Here is a 19,452-nt window from a genome sequence, read left to right on the forward strand (position 1 = left end):
TGAATAATGTTTTATGTCAAATAATGTAAATGAATGTGTTTTTTCCTTTTAATAATAAAGAAATTCTATGAAATTAGACTTTTTTATTTTCTTTAAAATCATGTATCTCAAAGAGTTAAAAGAGGGAAACCCAAATAATAAATATGTATTTAAATCACTACTATTGATTAAAACATTAACAAATAGGCTTTCAAATTATGCCATACTATATTTTATTATCTTTCGCCTATTGTATCATGTGATAAATTAAAAAATTAAATAAATAAAATTAATGCCGATAAACTATAATATTTGATTTCCTCTCTACTCTCAATGAAAAGCGGTTTGTTTCTTTTTTTAGTGTTAAAATTAATATTTCTTCATATAATGTAACATGTAATAATTATTCATAAAATATAATAATAAATAACAAGCCTCCATTTCTTTACTTAATCTATTGATATTACAAAAACTTTATTTATAATTTTGAATTTTCAGTTTATTGAATTAGTTTTTTTCCAAGCAAAGCATCTATAGATGATTCAAAATCTTATCTTCTAAATTCAGAAAAGTTTTCCAAATATCAAAAATCAAGTTATTGAAAAAAACCTGATAGATTTTATTGACAGAATTTTATTCATTTATTATAAATGTTATATGAGTTATATGAGAATTTTAACCAGTATATTTTAACACAAAATTTAATTTTTTTAAATTTACAATTTGAGATCGAACCCAAGTTGCTGGATTTTTGATTTACTATTATGAAATTTTCATTTTTTTTCTTTTTATAATTCTTGTACTATAAAATCATTTCATTAAAATTCATTTATTTACTTTTTTAAAAAAAAAGTGAATAAGATGCATAAAGATATTGTAAATTGTCTTATTCAAAAATATAAGACACTTCAAATTGCTTTATGCATACTAAAATATAAAATATAATTAATTTCCAAAATTTAATTTAATAAACCAGTATATTTACAAGTGCAATTTCACTAAAATCACAAATTTGTTTCAGATTACGATTTCCATCAAAATCAGATTTTTACAAATTCATAAAATTCTTTGCTCTAATAATCAGAATGCTCACAATATATATAAGAAAACATATATTCATAAATGACAGATTTATGCAAAATTCTAGAAATATTTGCATGCATTATAGAGGAGAAATATTTCTGTGTGGAATATTACACGTAGAATATTTCATATTCATATCCTTCATTAGGCGAAAAAATGTTGAACGTTCATTTGAGATATCTATATAAAAATTCATTTAACAATTCAAAAAGTATTTATATTGAGTGAATATGTAAATATACTATATAAAAAAATTCTAGGCAATTACCGATTATCTGTTTGTTAATTAAACACAAAAATAACATCTATTTGGTAATTAAAATAAAATTTCTAAATAATATTATAACAATAAGAGTTGATGAAACATAAATTGTTCAAGTTTTAAGCATTTATCGTATACTTTATTCATTCATTTTTTTAAAAAATAAACTGCTTTAACAAATGAATAGATGTCATCATCATCGTATTAATAGATGTCATATTCAAACTAAATTGAAAGAAAAAAAATCGTTTTTAATTAAAACGCTTTACTTTTTAATATCTATCCTAGATTCAGTATTTGAACTTTCATCCTATTTTTTTTATATATGCTTATTAAATCAATATTATTTATTTATTTGTGTGAGATAATTTAAAATTTCTATATACAAAGGACATAATTTAACTTCCATATCAGCTGATTCAACTCAGAACCGAATTCACATTTAAATTTGAAGATAAACCCTTTTCAATTAAAGCACTTTATTTCCAATAGTTGTCCGAGATGCACGGTTTGAAATTTCTCCCTATTTTTTTCCTCTTCTTCGATGGAGAGATGTTCGATGGAAGTCCTTGGGCCCCGCCCAAAAGTGATATTTTTCTAAATGAGGAGACCAACTTGCAGCCTCGGATACGGAATCTGCTACGGAACATCTGGACCCTGAAAGCTGTTGACCTTGCATGAAGGCCGAGTGGACAAGGCGACAGCCGAGATGACAGACCCATCAGTGTCCCTTTTGCCAGCCCGAAATTGCAGGTAGACTTCCTTGATCGGTGGACTGATAACTCCATCAACTGAGGGTGATGGTCAGTTAGACTTTGGTTACCCCCCTTTCCTCTCTCCTTACTTACTAGTACCTTCCAGTTCGTTCCATGTCTTATGCAAATATTATGAATCTAATAATAAAAAAGTGGAATTATTTTAAATATCGATAATGGGTTTGAATAAGCAGAAGGCTATGCTGCTGAAAGGATTTAAAGAAACCTGTCAGATGATTTTTATTTTTAAATTATACTTTTGCAAATGCTGTTTCATGAAATGAGTTCAATAAAGAAAAAAACGAGTTTTTTTTTTGTCTGAGGCTTTGAATTATGAGACTGCTTACGGTTTATTCAGTACGGAAAAAAAGTGACGCCCTGTATAAATATTCTATCAAGATCGAATAACTGAATTATATATTAAAATTAATGGAAAGTAAGGATAGGAAGCAGTTTAGCAACCTTCAAAAGGTTATTGGAATATGGCATCAAGACATATTGCTGGCTTGACCTGCGAGGGGAGTGGTTGGACTTGTGGCAGATTGCAAGAATAGTGTAGAAGGTGAAATGGAGAAAATAACAAAATAGAAACATTATATTTGCCAACTATGAACAAGAAAAACATCGTTTCAATCTGAGAAAACTTCTAGCAAATCTGAGTAATTTTTCTTATTTGTTCTGATCTCTCGTAAATCTAAAATTCTGATTGCATTAATGCAATATTATACTGCAAAATCATAATGAATCTGATGCATGGAATTCACAGGTACAAATGTTTAAACTCTCAAAATGCATACAATGAGTGCAAAGAAAAAATTTTGCTAGTTGCTTCTGCAATTGGATAGCCATGGTATTCTTTTGCATTTGGCATAATATCGTATTTCTGCTTTTTACCTTATCGTTTGATGTTATCTTCCTTTTCTGAGGATTGGGGTTATCTTTTTGCTTATTATCAAGCTTTCCATAAAAAGTGGCATTTATTTACAGTCGTAATATTTTGCATCGAAAACGTTTTTAAGACTGCAAACCAGCTTTTCTGTGGATCTTGTCCTTACTCTCATCTTTATGGTATTGTGAGATAATTGATAGTTAATAAAAATTCGAAATCGGAATACTTGGGATGCTATATGATGTATTATCAAATCCAATTCAATAGCCTTGAGCATAATTGTTTAATTTATTTAAATGTACGTCTAATTAAATACTCTTCTTAATACATTTAAAAGTAATTGGTTTTAAATTCAATATTCTGATACAAGATAATCTTTCAATTGGAATAATTAATTTTTCTTGTAATGAGGCTTTGCTTTCAATATTAAGATCGTTTAATTTTATTACTCTTTATTTTTTTAATTCTAATGAATGCAGAAACGCTCATAATACTATTCTGTGGGGATAAACCCTCTAAAAGAGTTCTATAAATTCACATTATGAATTCCCACTGATATATTTGATAATGTGGCAGTTTTTTGAAATTGTAATCTTCATTAAAGATTGACCTTACACCTATATCAAATTCATACAACCCCCTATTAAATTACTGATATATGACTAAATTTGAATATACGTATTTAAAAAGGGCAAAACACGTTATTTCACATTTAATATTAGAAATACAATAGAAAAGATTCTTTTGCATCCATTTTTCGAATTTCCCCATTTCAATTTTTTTATGAATGCGATTTTTATAAAAATTATGTCTATATGCTTTGGGTGAAAATGATGGCTCAAAAACGTTTTGAGCTATCTCGTCGAAATTTTTTACGGTTGTTACAGCTAATTTGCAGATTCTTATCAGATCTTCAACAAAATCCATTCAGAGGAAATCTATATGTCCGGCCATCTAAATAAAAGTTAACATTTTAGCTATAAAATGATGAGAATGGGTTAAATAACATTTGGTGCACAGACAATATCTAAAGTGTAGATACTTATCAAATTTAAAACTAAATCAGCCAAGAAGTTGAATATCTCTTGATATGTATTTTTGCTTATATGTAAATGCGATTAACTCAAACACATTGATTTGGATAAATAAAATTTGATATATGAACTTGTGATTACAATTGTAATTCTGTGTCAAATTTTGGCTTCAACTGGTTGATGAAAGCGCCAAAAATACAAATTCAGTGTTGATAGTTTTTTTAACTATTATTTGTCAAAGGTACTTTGCTAATAATACACAAGGCCATTTATAGGAAAATTTTAGAAAAAATGTTGGGAAGATCCTTTTCCGCTGCTTTCATTCAGAATATAATTTTAATAGTTTCAGCTGTACGATATATGCAATTATTCAAGTCATTTATTATATAACTTTAATCCTAGGATGCATGATTTTTTTTTTTTACAATATATAAGTTTAAAGAGATGTTAAGTATATGTTAAGTATGTTGGTGGTTTATTCAAAATGCACGCGCGAGCGCGCTCTCACACACACAGACACACACACTTTTAATAATACTTAATAATTTACAATTAATGATTTTTCTAAATTATATGCTGCTATTCAAAACACACATACACACAAGTATGTGTGTGTGTTTTGAATAGTGACATATAATTAAAAAAAATATTAAAAACATTAACATTTTTTATGTAATTAAAAAAAATTAAAACGCACAAAATGGCTACATTTTAAATTAAACAATATTCCAGGGTCAGAAATCCCATTATAACCATTCTATAATAAAAACAAAAGTACTTTTTCACCCATATATTTTTTTACATTGCAAAAAAATATAATAATAATAAATGATAGTAGTTTTAATGGTAGAACTATTTATGACTACCATCTTGGTATTTTTTCAATTATCCAGTTTAAATCTAATTCTAGTATCTCTGTTGCCATATATCGGTCATTTCTACAAATATTTATTGAAAAATTAAAAAAAAAAAGATTTCCAGACACTCATTGTTGTCTTTTAGTACAGTCATTTGAAGCTTATAAATGGAATTAAAAGCCTGTAGCCAAATGGCAACATGATGTATTGATGGGTTAAGCTATGTCATGCTGTTTTGTTGCATTATTTTCACTCTTTCAGGAAACATTTATAGATTGTGTACTCAAAACAATACTTCGTATTTTATTCGTTTTAAATGAACATGGACCGATTCCAATCAGAAACTATAAACTGAAAAATACAAAACTTTATTTTTATGAAAAGAAGATGCTATATAAACACATAAAAATATTGCGCGATAATAATTTCCTCCGCGGTAATAATGACACTATTTAACTCAATTTAATTGACTGATGTTAACCGATTCCTTATTGCTTATGAAACCGTACAGGAAAAATTCTAATTAAACCAATTACAACTGACGCAAGCAACGCGATTTGACATCATAGATGACGTTATGAGTTTTTGAAATCTGCCTAAATGAAGGTCAAGGTCAAAGATGCCAACAAGTTTACTTGTTTAAAAATAAAAGGTAAGAGCAGCGAAAAGAAAATATAAACCAGTAATAGTTATCAAGATTAACTACGCCTAAAGGCATTTTTTTAAATTTATGTGCTGCCCATAAGGAACAGGAAAGAAGGAGGGGAAAAAAACCTGTCAGTGGGGTTAATTAACAGGTATTATTAGATTTAATTATTATCGGTGCGTCTAATTATGCTTACTACAATTAATTATGTTGGATAAATAAAAGAGTAAATGAAGTTGTTTATTATTATATGCGATTAATAAAATTTTAAAAAACCCATTCCCAATTAGAAACTGTAAAGGTTTTATTGAAATCTCGTATCCAAGATATAAATGTGGTCAGAATGGTGTTAATATGCATTTTAGTCTGTATCTTGTTTTTAAATCAAAGCAGAATAAGCAATTTTAATTATTTTTTCATTTCAATTACTTTTGCTTTTAGTTTTAGATTTCTCAGATTGTGACAAAGGTTGTATATAAAGATAACTAGCAATAAAAACCAACCGATATTATTTTCTTTATGTATTCTGGCAATAAATTTGGTAAAAAGCATTTCAAGTGCAATTTCTACTAATTTATTTTGCTGAACGGAATTAAAATTTATTCGAGATGTTAGTAGGATTTTATTTTATGGCATGGATCTGAATGAATGCAAACATATTTAAACAATTTCAGTACAAAACATTTAATTTATGGTAATTTTATATTACACAGTGTTTAATATTGAATTATTAAGACCAATTGTAAAACTAGAATTTTTTGAGAAAAAAAAGGGACATTATTTTTGTAAATAGATTTAAATTGTAATTCATGTTTTAATAAATTTATTTTAATTAGATGTATTGCTAGTATTTATTAGCAGGATTTATTTTTAGGGTATGGAACTGAATAAATGCAAACATATTCAAACAATTTCAATGCAAAACATTTAATTTATGGTAATTCTATTTTGCCCACTGTTTAAGATTAAATAATTTAGGTCAATTCTAAGACTAGAATATTTTTGTAAAAAAAGGGAAAGTATTTTTGGAAATAGATTTAAATAATAATTCATGTTTTATTAAATTTATTTTAATTAAAAAAATTGACAAATAAATTAAAAATTACTTCAATGTATTCCTTACAATCATTTAAAATGATTTGTACAATTTTTACGAAAAATGAAATAAATTATTTGCAATATGAGAGTTAATTTTATAGAGAAGGAAAGAAGCTATTCATTCCAAACTAACTTGCATTCTACTATTTTTTAAAATTTTATTTAATGTTTTTATTAAAATGCTATTAACTTTGAAAAAAATTATTCCTTCTTAAATTGTTCATGGATATAATATCAACCAATTCTAATCATGCTTATTAAATATTAAAAACGAGCTATAAAAATGCGCATACAAAATTATGTTTTTAAAAGATTCAGATATTTACTTCATAATAGAAAACATTTAAAGAAACTAGGGCAAAATATATGATTTCACGTGCATCTCATACAAATATTTCAATAATAAGGATAAATAACATCTTTTTATCAAACTGGATCGACTTCGGAAATCAAGCACGAGTAATGTTTTCAACACTTATCAATTACCTTGAGAAGGTTACAGCATTTGTTTACTAACTTCCGTTCCAAGGTTTTAATTTTTTTATCCGAAACTGATCAGCATTTTATGAATAAATTTGTGTTTTTGAAACTCAAGTTTTTTTCGCATCGCTTTTTAATATGTATTGATATCTATGATTTAACATTGCAGATAAAAGTAAAGTGTGGATTAAACTATGGTTTAACAATATGATCTTTGTTAGTAATAATGCTTTTAATTATAAGACGTCCAATAGATTTTAGAAAATTTCTCTGCCAACTGAATTTTTTAGAGATAATTTAGAATAATATACACAGGTGTTGTTTCCTTTTTTTTTCTTTCTTAATTTTGTGATTTGTATTGCTTTGCGATTCCGATAACTGTTCAAGGAAGTTGTTTATATTGAGAAAATTAATGATTGTTAGTTGTTGTTGTTGTGACTTTTTTATACTGTTTACCATTACTACATACCATTTCAGAAGTATTGATTTGTCTGTAATGACTTACAGGAATTGATAAAGCCATGTTTAGATCAGTAAAACTATCATGTTATAATAATGGTTGTATATATGTAAGAACTTATTGATAATTTCATTTCTTTGTGTAAGAGATAAGTGTCTTATGTTTCTCGAGGATATTTTTGGCGTGATTCCTGCAAATGAATGCTGTTGATTGAAAAAGCATGATTGTAATTAAAACATGGAAAGCTGACGTAAACAGCAATATTCATGTGCTTTTAGCTATCAATGCAAGTACTAGTTTGCCGAAATTAATACCGTGAATTTACTTTTTAATTTCCTGTATATGAAGTATGCAGAAAGAAAATATTGTAATCGCTAAAAATTCGTATTTAAGATTGTGACTAATCTCCTCGTTTTAGATCTCCCCGAATGAGAAAAACACCTTTAAAAATTATGAACGTCTATCTGTGAACTTAATAATTGTCCAAGTACAAGTGAATACGATAGCTTCAAAATGAAAAGAGCTGCATAAATAAGATTTTGGCATATAGGTTTCTCATTTAAAAATCCGTCAAGGGATAGATAGTCTATGGCCAACAATTTTGCGTACATGTAAACGCGATAACTTCAATAGTCTAGGTAAATGAAATTTGGTTTCACTAGTTTAGAATCTAACAAATAGATTCATATCAAATTTTGAACCAAATCTGTTTACGGATTGACTATCTATTGGTCTGTAAAATTCAAAAATTTTTATTACTTAAATAAATGAAATTTGGTATATGATCTTGTGATTACAGTTGTAGTTATGTGTCAATCGGTTCGAAAGAGGCGATCAAAATACAAATCCGTTTTCCAGGATTAACCACATTTCAGGACTTCAATCCCCCTCCCCCCCCCCCCCAAATAATCAAAAATTGTACTCTAGACTCGCACTCAAGATTTACATTTTGTAACTATTGTTGTAAAGTTGTGAATGCCATGCTTGAAATCTTGAAAGACTTCTGATATGATATTTATTTTATCATTATTACGGAAATTAGATTCTCTGGATCTTAATGAGATGTTCTGACTTTGACTTTTAATTTGTCCCTCTAGCTTGTCGCCAAAGCTTTTAAGTTAGCAAGTAAACAGAGCAAATCTAGCTCTTTTAGCAATCCTATTTCTGATTTGTTTACTGTTGTGCCTTCTTAAATTTTTTACTTATTATTTTGGTTACTTGATTTTAACATTAAAAAGGCACATTAAAGTGGATTTCAATCGGTTATTTATAGATTCGCCATAAATTTTCCCTGTTATGTCTATACAAAACGAAATTCAGTGGGATGTGGAAACCAAAAGTAGGGTGTGAAGATCAATATGAAATCCTGCACGTCCAATTCACTACTGAAGATGAATCTTTATTTCAAAAGCATATGGCTATAGTAGGAAATAAACTTGAATTGAACATATTTTAATACGCCTCTTTATATCAAAGATGCTCTTGCGCCATAAAACTAAACAAAAACAAAAAAAAAGCCTCTTTATATTGTCAAAGATGTCAACAATGCTGTCATTAAACTACAAGTTTATAATTCAACGAGGTAAAGCATTAGTCAACAAATAAGTAATACATTTTAAAGAAGAACTATTTCTCTTTCTTGTTTGGGTTAGAAATTTAGCGGCAGATTTAATGGGTACATTATTATAGATTTCAACCGTGTTTTTGGTATTTCTCAAGCATCTACCATTTGCCCAAGTAGGTGACTGGACTGGAGCAACTTCAACAGCACATGCTATTGAAAAAAGGAAAATGCACACTTCTCGAAAAATATGCAGAAAAAAGGGATACTATATTGCCAAATATGCTATAGTTTTATTATTGCTGTCTCTTTTATGTTTCATAAAATAGGATCAAATTGAGCAGGCAAAATTTGTAGTTTCTCATTTGAGTGCATTGAAATTCTATGCTTAACAACAAATGATTTTCGTTTTGTTACCAACCATCCACTTCTATTGCTGCAAGAATACCTGAACGTCTCAGTTTATTCATATGTGAATTCGAAAGAGTATTGAAGATGACTTGTTTTTGTTTATTGATTAATTAATTAGCTATGCAGATTTGTCTTTGCATAAAATTTATTCCCGTTTTGATAATTCACTAATTGTAAAAAGAAATTTATTAAATATATAATTTTTATTTAATAAATGTTTATACATTATGAAATTATATTTTAGAACTTAAAAAAATTATTCTACGACACTTGGTACATTCGCTGAAAATTCAGATTTATTTTGCTAACGAGGAAATAACTTTAAAAACAAGCAAATGCTTTTATAAGAGAAAAAAAAAATTACTACGAAGATTCATGAAGACTACATTAGGTCAAATTTTACCATTGTAATTTGACGAATTTGCTATTCTTGAAATGACCCTCTACTTTCAATTCTTATACATCGGATTTATTAATCTAAAGAAGTATGATTCCCCATTAATTGATTGTGCATAATGAATCATTGTGGATCATTAGAAAAATCATGCCTCACCTCATGAATCATAGAGTCTATTGTCGAATCTAGTTTATTACTAATACACCGCAGTCAAAGACGAAATGGTAACCAGTCGGCCAACAGAAATTTTCTTTTCAATAATAATGTTATCACTCTCGATCCGCGTAAAGTTGTGGGCCTTATGTAAGTTGCGATTGCCTAGTATAACACTGACGATAGTTATCTTTGGTATGATTAATCCACCTTTGAATCTATTTTTTGTACACATTTCTGTAGGCCGATTGAAACCAAAATTTAACAAGGAACTACAGTCCTATCTACAAAATCACATATTAAATTGTGGTGATTTATGCGATTACTTTGTGAATTATTTCGTTTGCATATATGCCAAAGTACAAACCGACAGACGGTCAACCATTTGACAGATTTGGTTCAAAATCTGATAAAAATCTATACTAAATATCAAATTTTATTTAATTAGCTCTTTGAATTTTGTAGTCGTTGTTGTTGTATATGGTTTATTGGCGCAAGAGCCATATTTGGCTATACTGCGCCAATTGAATTTTGTAGTCATTTAACCCTTTCTAGGGCCGTGGGAAGTATGTTTCCCACCCAATTTATCAATCTTTATATGAAATTATGTAGGTTGGCATAAGTTCTGACATATTTCATTTGAAAGGCAGTAACTTAGATGCTTCAGTTCTTTATCTCAAACAAAATGATGTTTCTTGGTTTGTTACTTAATTATTAATTAACTCAATTAATTAATTAATCAAATTAAATTTTTTTAATAAGCTAAATGAATTCTTTTTCTTATTCTAATTTCAAGCCTAAAAATATTTTAACATAATATGATTAGAAAAAAATGGCCCTTTAAAGGGTTAATTTACTTGTGCTTGAACAACCAGACAAAAATAGACTTGCTATCAATAGATTTCGTTCAAAACTTGGTAGAAAATCTGAATATTTGGTCATAAGTTCATATATCAAATTTCAATCAAAATACTTTTCAATATCATGTTTACAGATGGACGGACATAATACCAAAATGTTTTTTTGAAAAGAGGTCTGAAACTTGAATACTCATCAAAGTGTCCAGTCCAGTTTTTTAATGATGACAATATTTCAATATTTTGTATACGAGAAATTAAAAATGTAAGTGAAAATGATTTGGGAAATAGTTTTGTATCCTTTCTCTTTCTTTAATGTATTAATTCCCCCTTAATGTAATGCCTTTTTTAATTAATTTAATCCTATTACTGTCAATCTGTTTAGTGCCTCACTGAGGAATTTTTAAAATGTAATTGAGATAAAAGAGAAATATCTTATTGCTCAACCGAACAATAAGATATCTCTTTAATTGCTGTGAGTGTGTCTTGTTACGCCATTTAGGCATACATTTCTATTGTCAAGGATTTGCGCATTGGGTAAACACATTGTGAATTATACAGATTGGAAATCAAACGGCTTTGATATTTGATATCCTGTTTCAGAAACTAAAGAAGAACTCGCCGCTTTTAATATTATTGTATAATAAAGAATAAATATTATCCTTGAGGACTTTTGAAAAGAAGAAAGAAGATCAAACACATAGAATTTTTCCCTTTTGAATTCACTTCCGTCTAGATTTCATAATTACTTTTCTGTCAGAACTATACGCGCATTAAGTTTACATCAACGAAGCAATTCTCTCCTGTAATTTCGACTTAATACCGCTTTGTGCTTCTACAGGAAGCGGCATTGAATTTCGAAAGAAAATTTTTTTCAGGAAATTCAAGGGTTAAAAAAAGAGGTAGAGACTGTTATTTAAAATCGATAGAAATAAAATGTCTGCTCCATATGAATAGTAAAAGGATTCATTCTTTTCTGACTGTCTTCCTTTTTTTTTAAATCAATATCAATATTGAGATCGTACTTCCGCAATGTTGATTAAACTCTTTAAATTCATTTAAATACAATTTTACTCTTATCTGTAAAACAGAATATAGTAATTTACCAAAATATTTCAGTACGGTATTTCTTTCCTTTTAGGAATATAATGCAGGTTTTTTAAACCATTGAGAAACTGAAGTACACTTAATTACTGAATTGGTTTTCTTCGGTTTAAGATAAGATGAATCAGAAAATATTCAGCAAACTGGTACTTGATATTTAGTCAAAGGATGTATAATTGTTTATCACGTTAGGAATCTCATTAAGTTTGGAACTTTCATCTTGTGGTAAATGTACCACTACCGGTATATAGCATTGGTTTTACAATGAAATTAAAATAAAGTGGCGTTCTTTTTAAGATTTTGTCTTAGTCTTTATTATATATATCACTCAGAGTTTTGTGAGTTCATTTTTTGATGTTATCTTCACTTCGATATAATTTTTCGTATATTCGTATGACTAGAAGCGTTGCGCAGCCAGAATCTGTTCCCTAAATCTGAACAATTTGTAATTATATGGAGCAATATCTGGTGAATACGGGGAATAAAACCTTTCATTTCGGGGTTTCTAATTATTTTTGATTACATGCGTAATATGCAGTTGAGCGTTGTCATGCAGAAAAATTACTTCACTGTACTTTTGCCTGCATTACGGGAATTTTCTCCCTTCATTAATAGCTCAGCCATTTCTGTTCTATTTGATAAAGTTCGTCAATGATTGTACCCTTCGGTTCAAGCAACTTATAGCACACAACACCAATCACGTCGAACGAAATACAGAATTACTAATATTTTGTCTTGGCATCGATGATGATGATGATGATACATGACTAGATAAAACCCATGTTTTCTACACTTAGGATTATCGTAACACATCCATTTTTCTTCTCCTGTGACATTACGAGGCAAAAAAGACCTCTAACGTTTTTAACTTCTAAACAATTGTTCACAGGTGAGAAATTGCCATTCAACATTTTTCTGTTTCAATTCGTAAGGCCCCCACTTTACTTGCTATTGAATAATACCGAGAGTATTTAAACATTTGAAAACAGCTATACGATCAACATTCAACAGACTCGTCTTGCCTTTTGACAGGAATCCTTGTAGAATAATGCTAATGACCACAGAATTTCTTATCAAATGCATCGAAGTAGCTACTTAGCAAATGTTGAAATCCAGTTTATCGATGGAGTATATTCACCTTAAATTTCCAACACTAACTCAATAATTTTCAGCAGCACATATCTTTGATTTAAACAAGAAGGGCATAACTCACTGCTAAAGGTGTTTTGTTGACTCGTTATTCGACTTCTTCGGAGACGAGAAAAAACATGTTGTTTACACTTCAGCTAAACGACACATAATAAAAAGTAAAACCTGAGACCGAGCTTTTAGATGAGTATAGTCACAAAAAAGATCCAATGCGATATAACATAAGTTATGCCATCTGTTACAAATACTGTAAAATTAATTAACAGTTCAAATATAGTTTTTCATATCGTATATTTTTAAAATTATATATTCATTTATGCTATTTGTTCAAAATAAATATACACGACAAGGCTGCAACTTTGCAATCTAAATTTCGCTTAATGATGATGCTGGACGTATTGGATACAATAAAATAAACTCTTTTATTGTATGTTATGTTTGCTATCTTGTATTATTTCCCAGCGTTTATGACAATATATATATATATATATTTTCCTTCCTTATAAAAATATAAAAATTTTATTTCAGAATTAAATAAATTGTCTTCTTTAATTATATTATTCTTTGAATTTAAATTGCACTATTCTTCGATTATGAATATTTAATTTTGGATGCACTTATTTTTAATCGAAAAAAACTTTTATGGTGGATGGTATCTATATTTTTGATTATTATTTGTGTGGTAGAAAATATTAAAAATTTGAGAACTCCTATTATAAGACAACCATAATATTCAAATTACAGATTGATTGAAAAGAATTCTGGAATACTTTAAGTTTCGATTAGGAATTGAAGGATTTGCTGTAGAAAAGATAAAGCTCCAACCTAGGGGAATTTGGAGTTACATTTACTATTATGTGGTAAAATAAAAACTTATTCGTTTGGTGCCAGAAAGATGTAGCTCCAATCGTTAGTCTCGCGTTACTCAAGCGATGGAGCTGTTTGCCTCATTAATTTGTTGCAATATAGAAATAGCTCCTGATGCTACCGCCATTTTGAAAAACGTCCAAGGAAAGTAGAGAGTTTTTCTACAATACTGGTGACAGTATACTAGTATCATAGAGAAGACAAGTGAAAGGTTTGATGTTACTAAAGTTACTTAAGGAATGATTTTCAACTTCGTTGACATTAAAGGGTTTCTTCCTGAAAACTCCTTACATCATTTCTAATGGTAATAAAAGTATTTTATAACGAAATAGAGAAAATAGTTTTTACTTATGAAAAATCCCAAATTAATACAGGAAACATTATGTAGAGAAAGTGTTGGACTATTCTGTAATAAGATAGTACGAATATTCCCCATCCAAAACATTACTCCATTAATGGTGAACAAGATTCAGCCATCTTATTCCCACTCCCTTCCACTTAAGAGCCCAAAATATAAAGATTAATAGGAATACATTTTTTTGGTTTTTTAAACGAAGTGTATATATATTTTTGTTAGTTTACTTTAAATAAAATAATACTATAGTAAACTGCAAATTTTATTGTGAAATATTCTTCATAAAGAAATTGGCTGCAAGAATTTGGAATTTTCAAACGTTTTTTGCGGCTTTCTGCTAAATTGAATAATTGGTGCTACCTCCTTTTTACAGCAAACCCTTCAATTATAAAACAAATGAGTTTTAAATAGAATCATATAAGTGATAGCTTTATGAATATGTGCTCAAAGGCATTGTTTGATTTTAGGTGGCTTTGAATTTAATATAAAAATAGCATGTATGTATTAAAATTAATTAATGCAATTCCGTACGTATGCTATTAAATCATGTCATCTTATCTCTGCATATAATGAGGATGAAAGTTTCTTTTTATATGTCTGGTCGTTTTAACTAGAGTTATCAAATGTGGCTCCTAAATATTTGAAAGGTACCTCTTAGAAAAATTCTTTAAAGCTTTATTTAAAATTTTAATTATAAATTCGGCACTATTTTCACGTTTGTTAACCATAACTTTAAAAATATTACAACAGAAAAGCGATTTTTGCATCACCTTGAAATTCAATAATAATTATAACCTTTTCAATTACACCAATTTTTTGCCGTATAATATATTTTCTATTTTTAATTACTTTTTTAGAAATATTTTAATATAAAACATATTGTTGAAGTGAAATTCAAAAGGTTTTCATTGTTACTACTGATGTATTTCTAAACTTTTTCACCACTTTGGATGATAAAAATATGAAAATCTGGTTCATTTTTTTCAAACTGAATACGTTTCAGTAAAAGATATGCTTTAAATAAAATTTTCGAAATTTTGTTATAACAATATTTAATTTCAGTACAAAACGAAGGCGAGTATTTTTTTACTGTATGAACTGCAGAACTGCATTATTTTTAAAACAATGCTTCTCTTTCTTTGATCTAATTGACAGACTAAATAAGAAAAGATTGTGTAAAAATATAGACAGAAAAACGGGAAATGCTTGCACAAAAAACAGAATAACGTAAAGTTAATGGCGTAACGTTATTTAATGAATATATTTTAAGATATTTTTCTGGAAAAAATTCATTAAAACTAAATTAACAAAATATTTAATTAAAACATTTAGCAACTGCGAATTCTGGTAAACTGGAAAGGTCGCCAAAGGCGGCCAATTTCACATAAAAATTTAGCACTAGAATCAGCAAATTCTCACAAGGCATGACAAAAAAAGAGTCTGATAAAAGGTTACATCGGAATCTTATAATGATATTCTTTAATTAAACATTTACAGAACTCGATAAACTAAAATTGTTTTAAAGAAGATGTAAATCATAAAAAATAAAGACAATATCACAGTGCTTTGGACATATACCGTGGCTTAATTACAACATATGACGCATTTGGTGAATTGCAACTGTGCATACATTAAAGAAACTTCCGAAGAAAAGATCATAGCATTAGATGCGAGCGATTAATAATTTAGTAATGAAAGCCAAAGGTAGCGATTTAAAAATTACATGTAAGGAAACCCCAGATCCTGTTAATTTAATTTATGTTGTACTCAAAAACCCTAAATGCATCCACCTCACTTAAATGGAATTATGTAAATGAAGTCGATCGATTTAATTAAATATTTATTTTTAAGAGGAATAGGGGCGTGTTTGCTTTGTTTCTATTGTAATTAATGGTCAGAAATAAATGGAAAATGTGCTGTTAAGTGCTTTCGTTATGAAATCTTTTTAATCGATGGTTTTTGTGTAGGCAAATATGGTGACGAAATGTCTATGAATCAGGCCTTTTATTCATTTATTTATTTTCATTTTTCTAGTTTGAGTTTTTAAAATATATACTTAAGCAATACTTATTTGTTAAGTATGAATTAATTTTTTTTGTCTTAAAATTTTTTCAAGGCAGAAAAATAAAAATTAAAAGTAAGGTTGGAAATCAAATTTTTGATTAAAATATTCTATTTTTTTTTTTTAAAAATTCATAATTCTTGAGTTTTTCGCAGTTTTTTTTTTTTTATAAAATCGCTTAATTTTTCTTTTAGTATTCTTTCATTTGGGAAGTTAATTCATTTTTATACTTGTATAATATACGTTTTAAAGGCATTTTGCAACTTTGAATGCTATTTTTTCAAATTCAAAATTTTGATAAAATTTTCTTTAAAAAAACATTATTAATTAAAATCCAATAAACAGATTTTTTCGAATTTGGTAACTAGTAATAAATAATAATAAAATTAAACCATGCATAAATTTGGTAATTATTTCTCTATTTACTGTTCTTAAATTTTAGATTAAGTTATCTGTTCATTTAAAGAAATTTTATAGTTTCTTTTAATGCTTCATAAAGCGAAAAAAGGAAAATTTTATTGTTATTGAATTATATTTATTATTTTAAAATTAAAATTTTAATGTTATTAGTCGAATCCCAATATTTATTCATTGGATTAAAGTACTTATTATTTTTTAGCTCAGAATCCTGATAACATTTGAAAAACTTCTCAAATAGACAGTTGGAAGTTATTCTGTTAAAGAGAAATTCTGAAAACAAGAAAGTAACTGAAAAATTGATTTTGAACGATCAAATTCCTGCCCTCTTTCTTAAATAATTAAATTAGCTTTGATTAAATTCAGTATTAAATTTTTGAAAAATGCCAAAGGAGATAGATTTTGCTAGTTTGAAATATCGTATTATGATAATTTTTTAAGCTGGCTTCCTTTAACTTTTATTCATTAAAAAAATTTTTCTTAATCATGCAGCAATGATAACATATATATATTTAAAAAATATATTTGGCAGCAAAAAAATCTTTAATAACTTCACAAAGAGTGAGTAGATAAATATATGAATAAAAAAACAGATAACATTTTAAAAAATATATTTAAAAAAATCTATGACAATTATAGAAAAAGCAACTTTTGGATATAAAATATATTTCACTTGAAAGTTAATTTTTTAATTTTGATTTTTGCAAAAGAATCTTTGTCTAGTTATTGATGAGAAACGTTGAATATTTGTCTATAATAAAATCATACTGAAATTTTTAAAAACCTTTCTTTTGAAACACTTTTACCTAAGAAATAGTTTCTTGGCAAATTTAATTACTGTAGAACCAACCATTAGTTTTAGAATGGATTTGAAGCGAGATTTCACCAAACTATATCACAACGTACAGATAGTAAAGCTATTCTATAAGCATTATCGTGTTAAAAGGTATTTAACAGCTCCTCGAATAGTATCGATTATTACAATATCTAAAACAATAAAGGTAATGTTGTAAAATATATTAAATTTTTATATGTTTTATAATAACAAATATATTTAAAATTTAAAAAAAATTATGCTTAAATAAAATTGGTATCTCTGTAAAATAAAGTTTTGAATTTTAAAGAAGTGTAAAATGAAGTTTTCTGCATTTGCTCGGAAGTTATTGAGGGAAAACAGCTTCTACCTAAAAAATGACTGCTTGCCATATTTGAAAGCTCTAGATCCAAAAATCTGCATTGTATAGCATTAGCGTTCTGCTTTTAAACTTATAAAAGAAACAGGTAACTTAGTTCACATTGCAACATAATCACTACGTGAATCACACTTAAAATTTTTCACTTTTGAATAATTGAAAGGGCTAGTATCCATATATGAAATATTATGGATCAGAAAGGAAAAAAACAACTATTAATAATAATCTTATAAATAGCATTTTTATATCTAATTTAATATGAAATGATAAATATGAATAAAAAATCACATAAATTTAAAGTTCTAATATTTTCTTTAAAAATTCAATATATATTATATTAAATTTGTTTGAAAAATGTGTGAATATACTTTGCCATATCGGTCTGCAATCGCTCCATCCATTTTCACTACAAGTTTAAATTTTAAATAACTTTAGGAGAAAATATATCAAATGTCTAAAATCCGCCAACTTCGCCAAATCACTTATTAGAAATGATAGTAAAAAAAGTTGAAACATTTTTGTCCACGAGTAGTGTCTAAAATCCGCCAACTTCTCAAAACTACATATTAGAAAATATAGTAAAAACAGTCAAACATATTTGTCCACCAACAGCCTAAAATCCGCCAACTTCGCCAAACTACTACTAGAAAAAATAGTAAAAACAATTATGCATATTTTTCCGCTAACAGTGTCTAAAATCCGCCAACTTCGCCAAACTACTTATTATAAAAGATAGTAAAAAGAGTTAAACATATTTCACAATCCCTTCTTCATTTCATCAGAATAATCTAAACATTCAATTGAAAGTTACTCTACATGAAGGTCAAGGGATATTAAAAACCCACCACTGAATAGCAGACGAAAAGGTGTGGACGCCTTTTCATACTTCGATTTCAAAACACACACTCACACTTGGTGTTTACCTTTTGAAAAATAAGGATGGAAATAATTTCGAAAGAATTTAAATGACTTTGGGCAGTCGGTGAAAGCTTTTCTAAATATCTTCTTAACCGGAAATCAAATTTGTCCGTGAAAGACCTGTTTGATGCGCATGATTATTCATAAATTTAAATGGAGTTATTTGGAAATTATTAAAATATAAACAATTCGATCTAGTTCTCAGATACGCAGTTGGATATGAATTTCGTTCCTGAATATTTTAAGATTTAATCACCATTTTTATCTAGAACAAATTGCAGTATTTAATTGACGTGTTAACACAAAATATCTTAAATGCTCCAGTTAATGAAAACCTGTTGGAGAATATTGAGTGTTTACAAATTCTTGTAATGACAACAACAAAGTAGAAGAGGTGTTTTGTATTTAACTTCTAGTAGTAAGTTTAATTATATTGCTTTAAAACTAGCGGGAGTGATTTTGGAA

The 19,452-nt window shown here is 27.8% G+C and overlaps 1 protein-coding gene across 1 annotated transcript; it reads right to left on the reverse strand.

Annotated features, from left to right (window-relative positions):
* Nucleotides 1-1,693: 1,693 nt before the first annotated feature.
* On the reverse strand, nt 1,694-18,613 carry LOC129969559 (uncharacterized). Its single transcript, XM_056084181.1, has 2 exons — nt 18,438-18,613; nt 1,694-2,217 (listed from the first exon to the last, which is right to left on the reverse strand). The coding sequence occupies exons 1-2, from the start codon at nt 18,468-18,470 to the stop codon at nt 1,804-1,806; spliced, it is 447 nt and encodes a 148-aa protein (XP_055940156.1). The 5' UTR covers nt 18,471-18,613; the 3' UTR covers nt 1,694-1,803.
* Between the last annotated feature and the right edge of the window lie 839 nt (nt 18,614-19,452).

Source organism: Argiope bruennichi, chromosome 5 (assembly GCF_947563725.1).
Source record: "Argiope bruennichi chromosome 5, qqArgBrue1.1, whole genome shotgun sequence".
Lineage (NCBI taxonomy): Eukaryota > Metazoa > Arthropoda > Arachnida > Araneae > Araneidae > Argiope > Argiope bruennichi.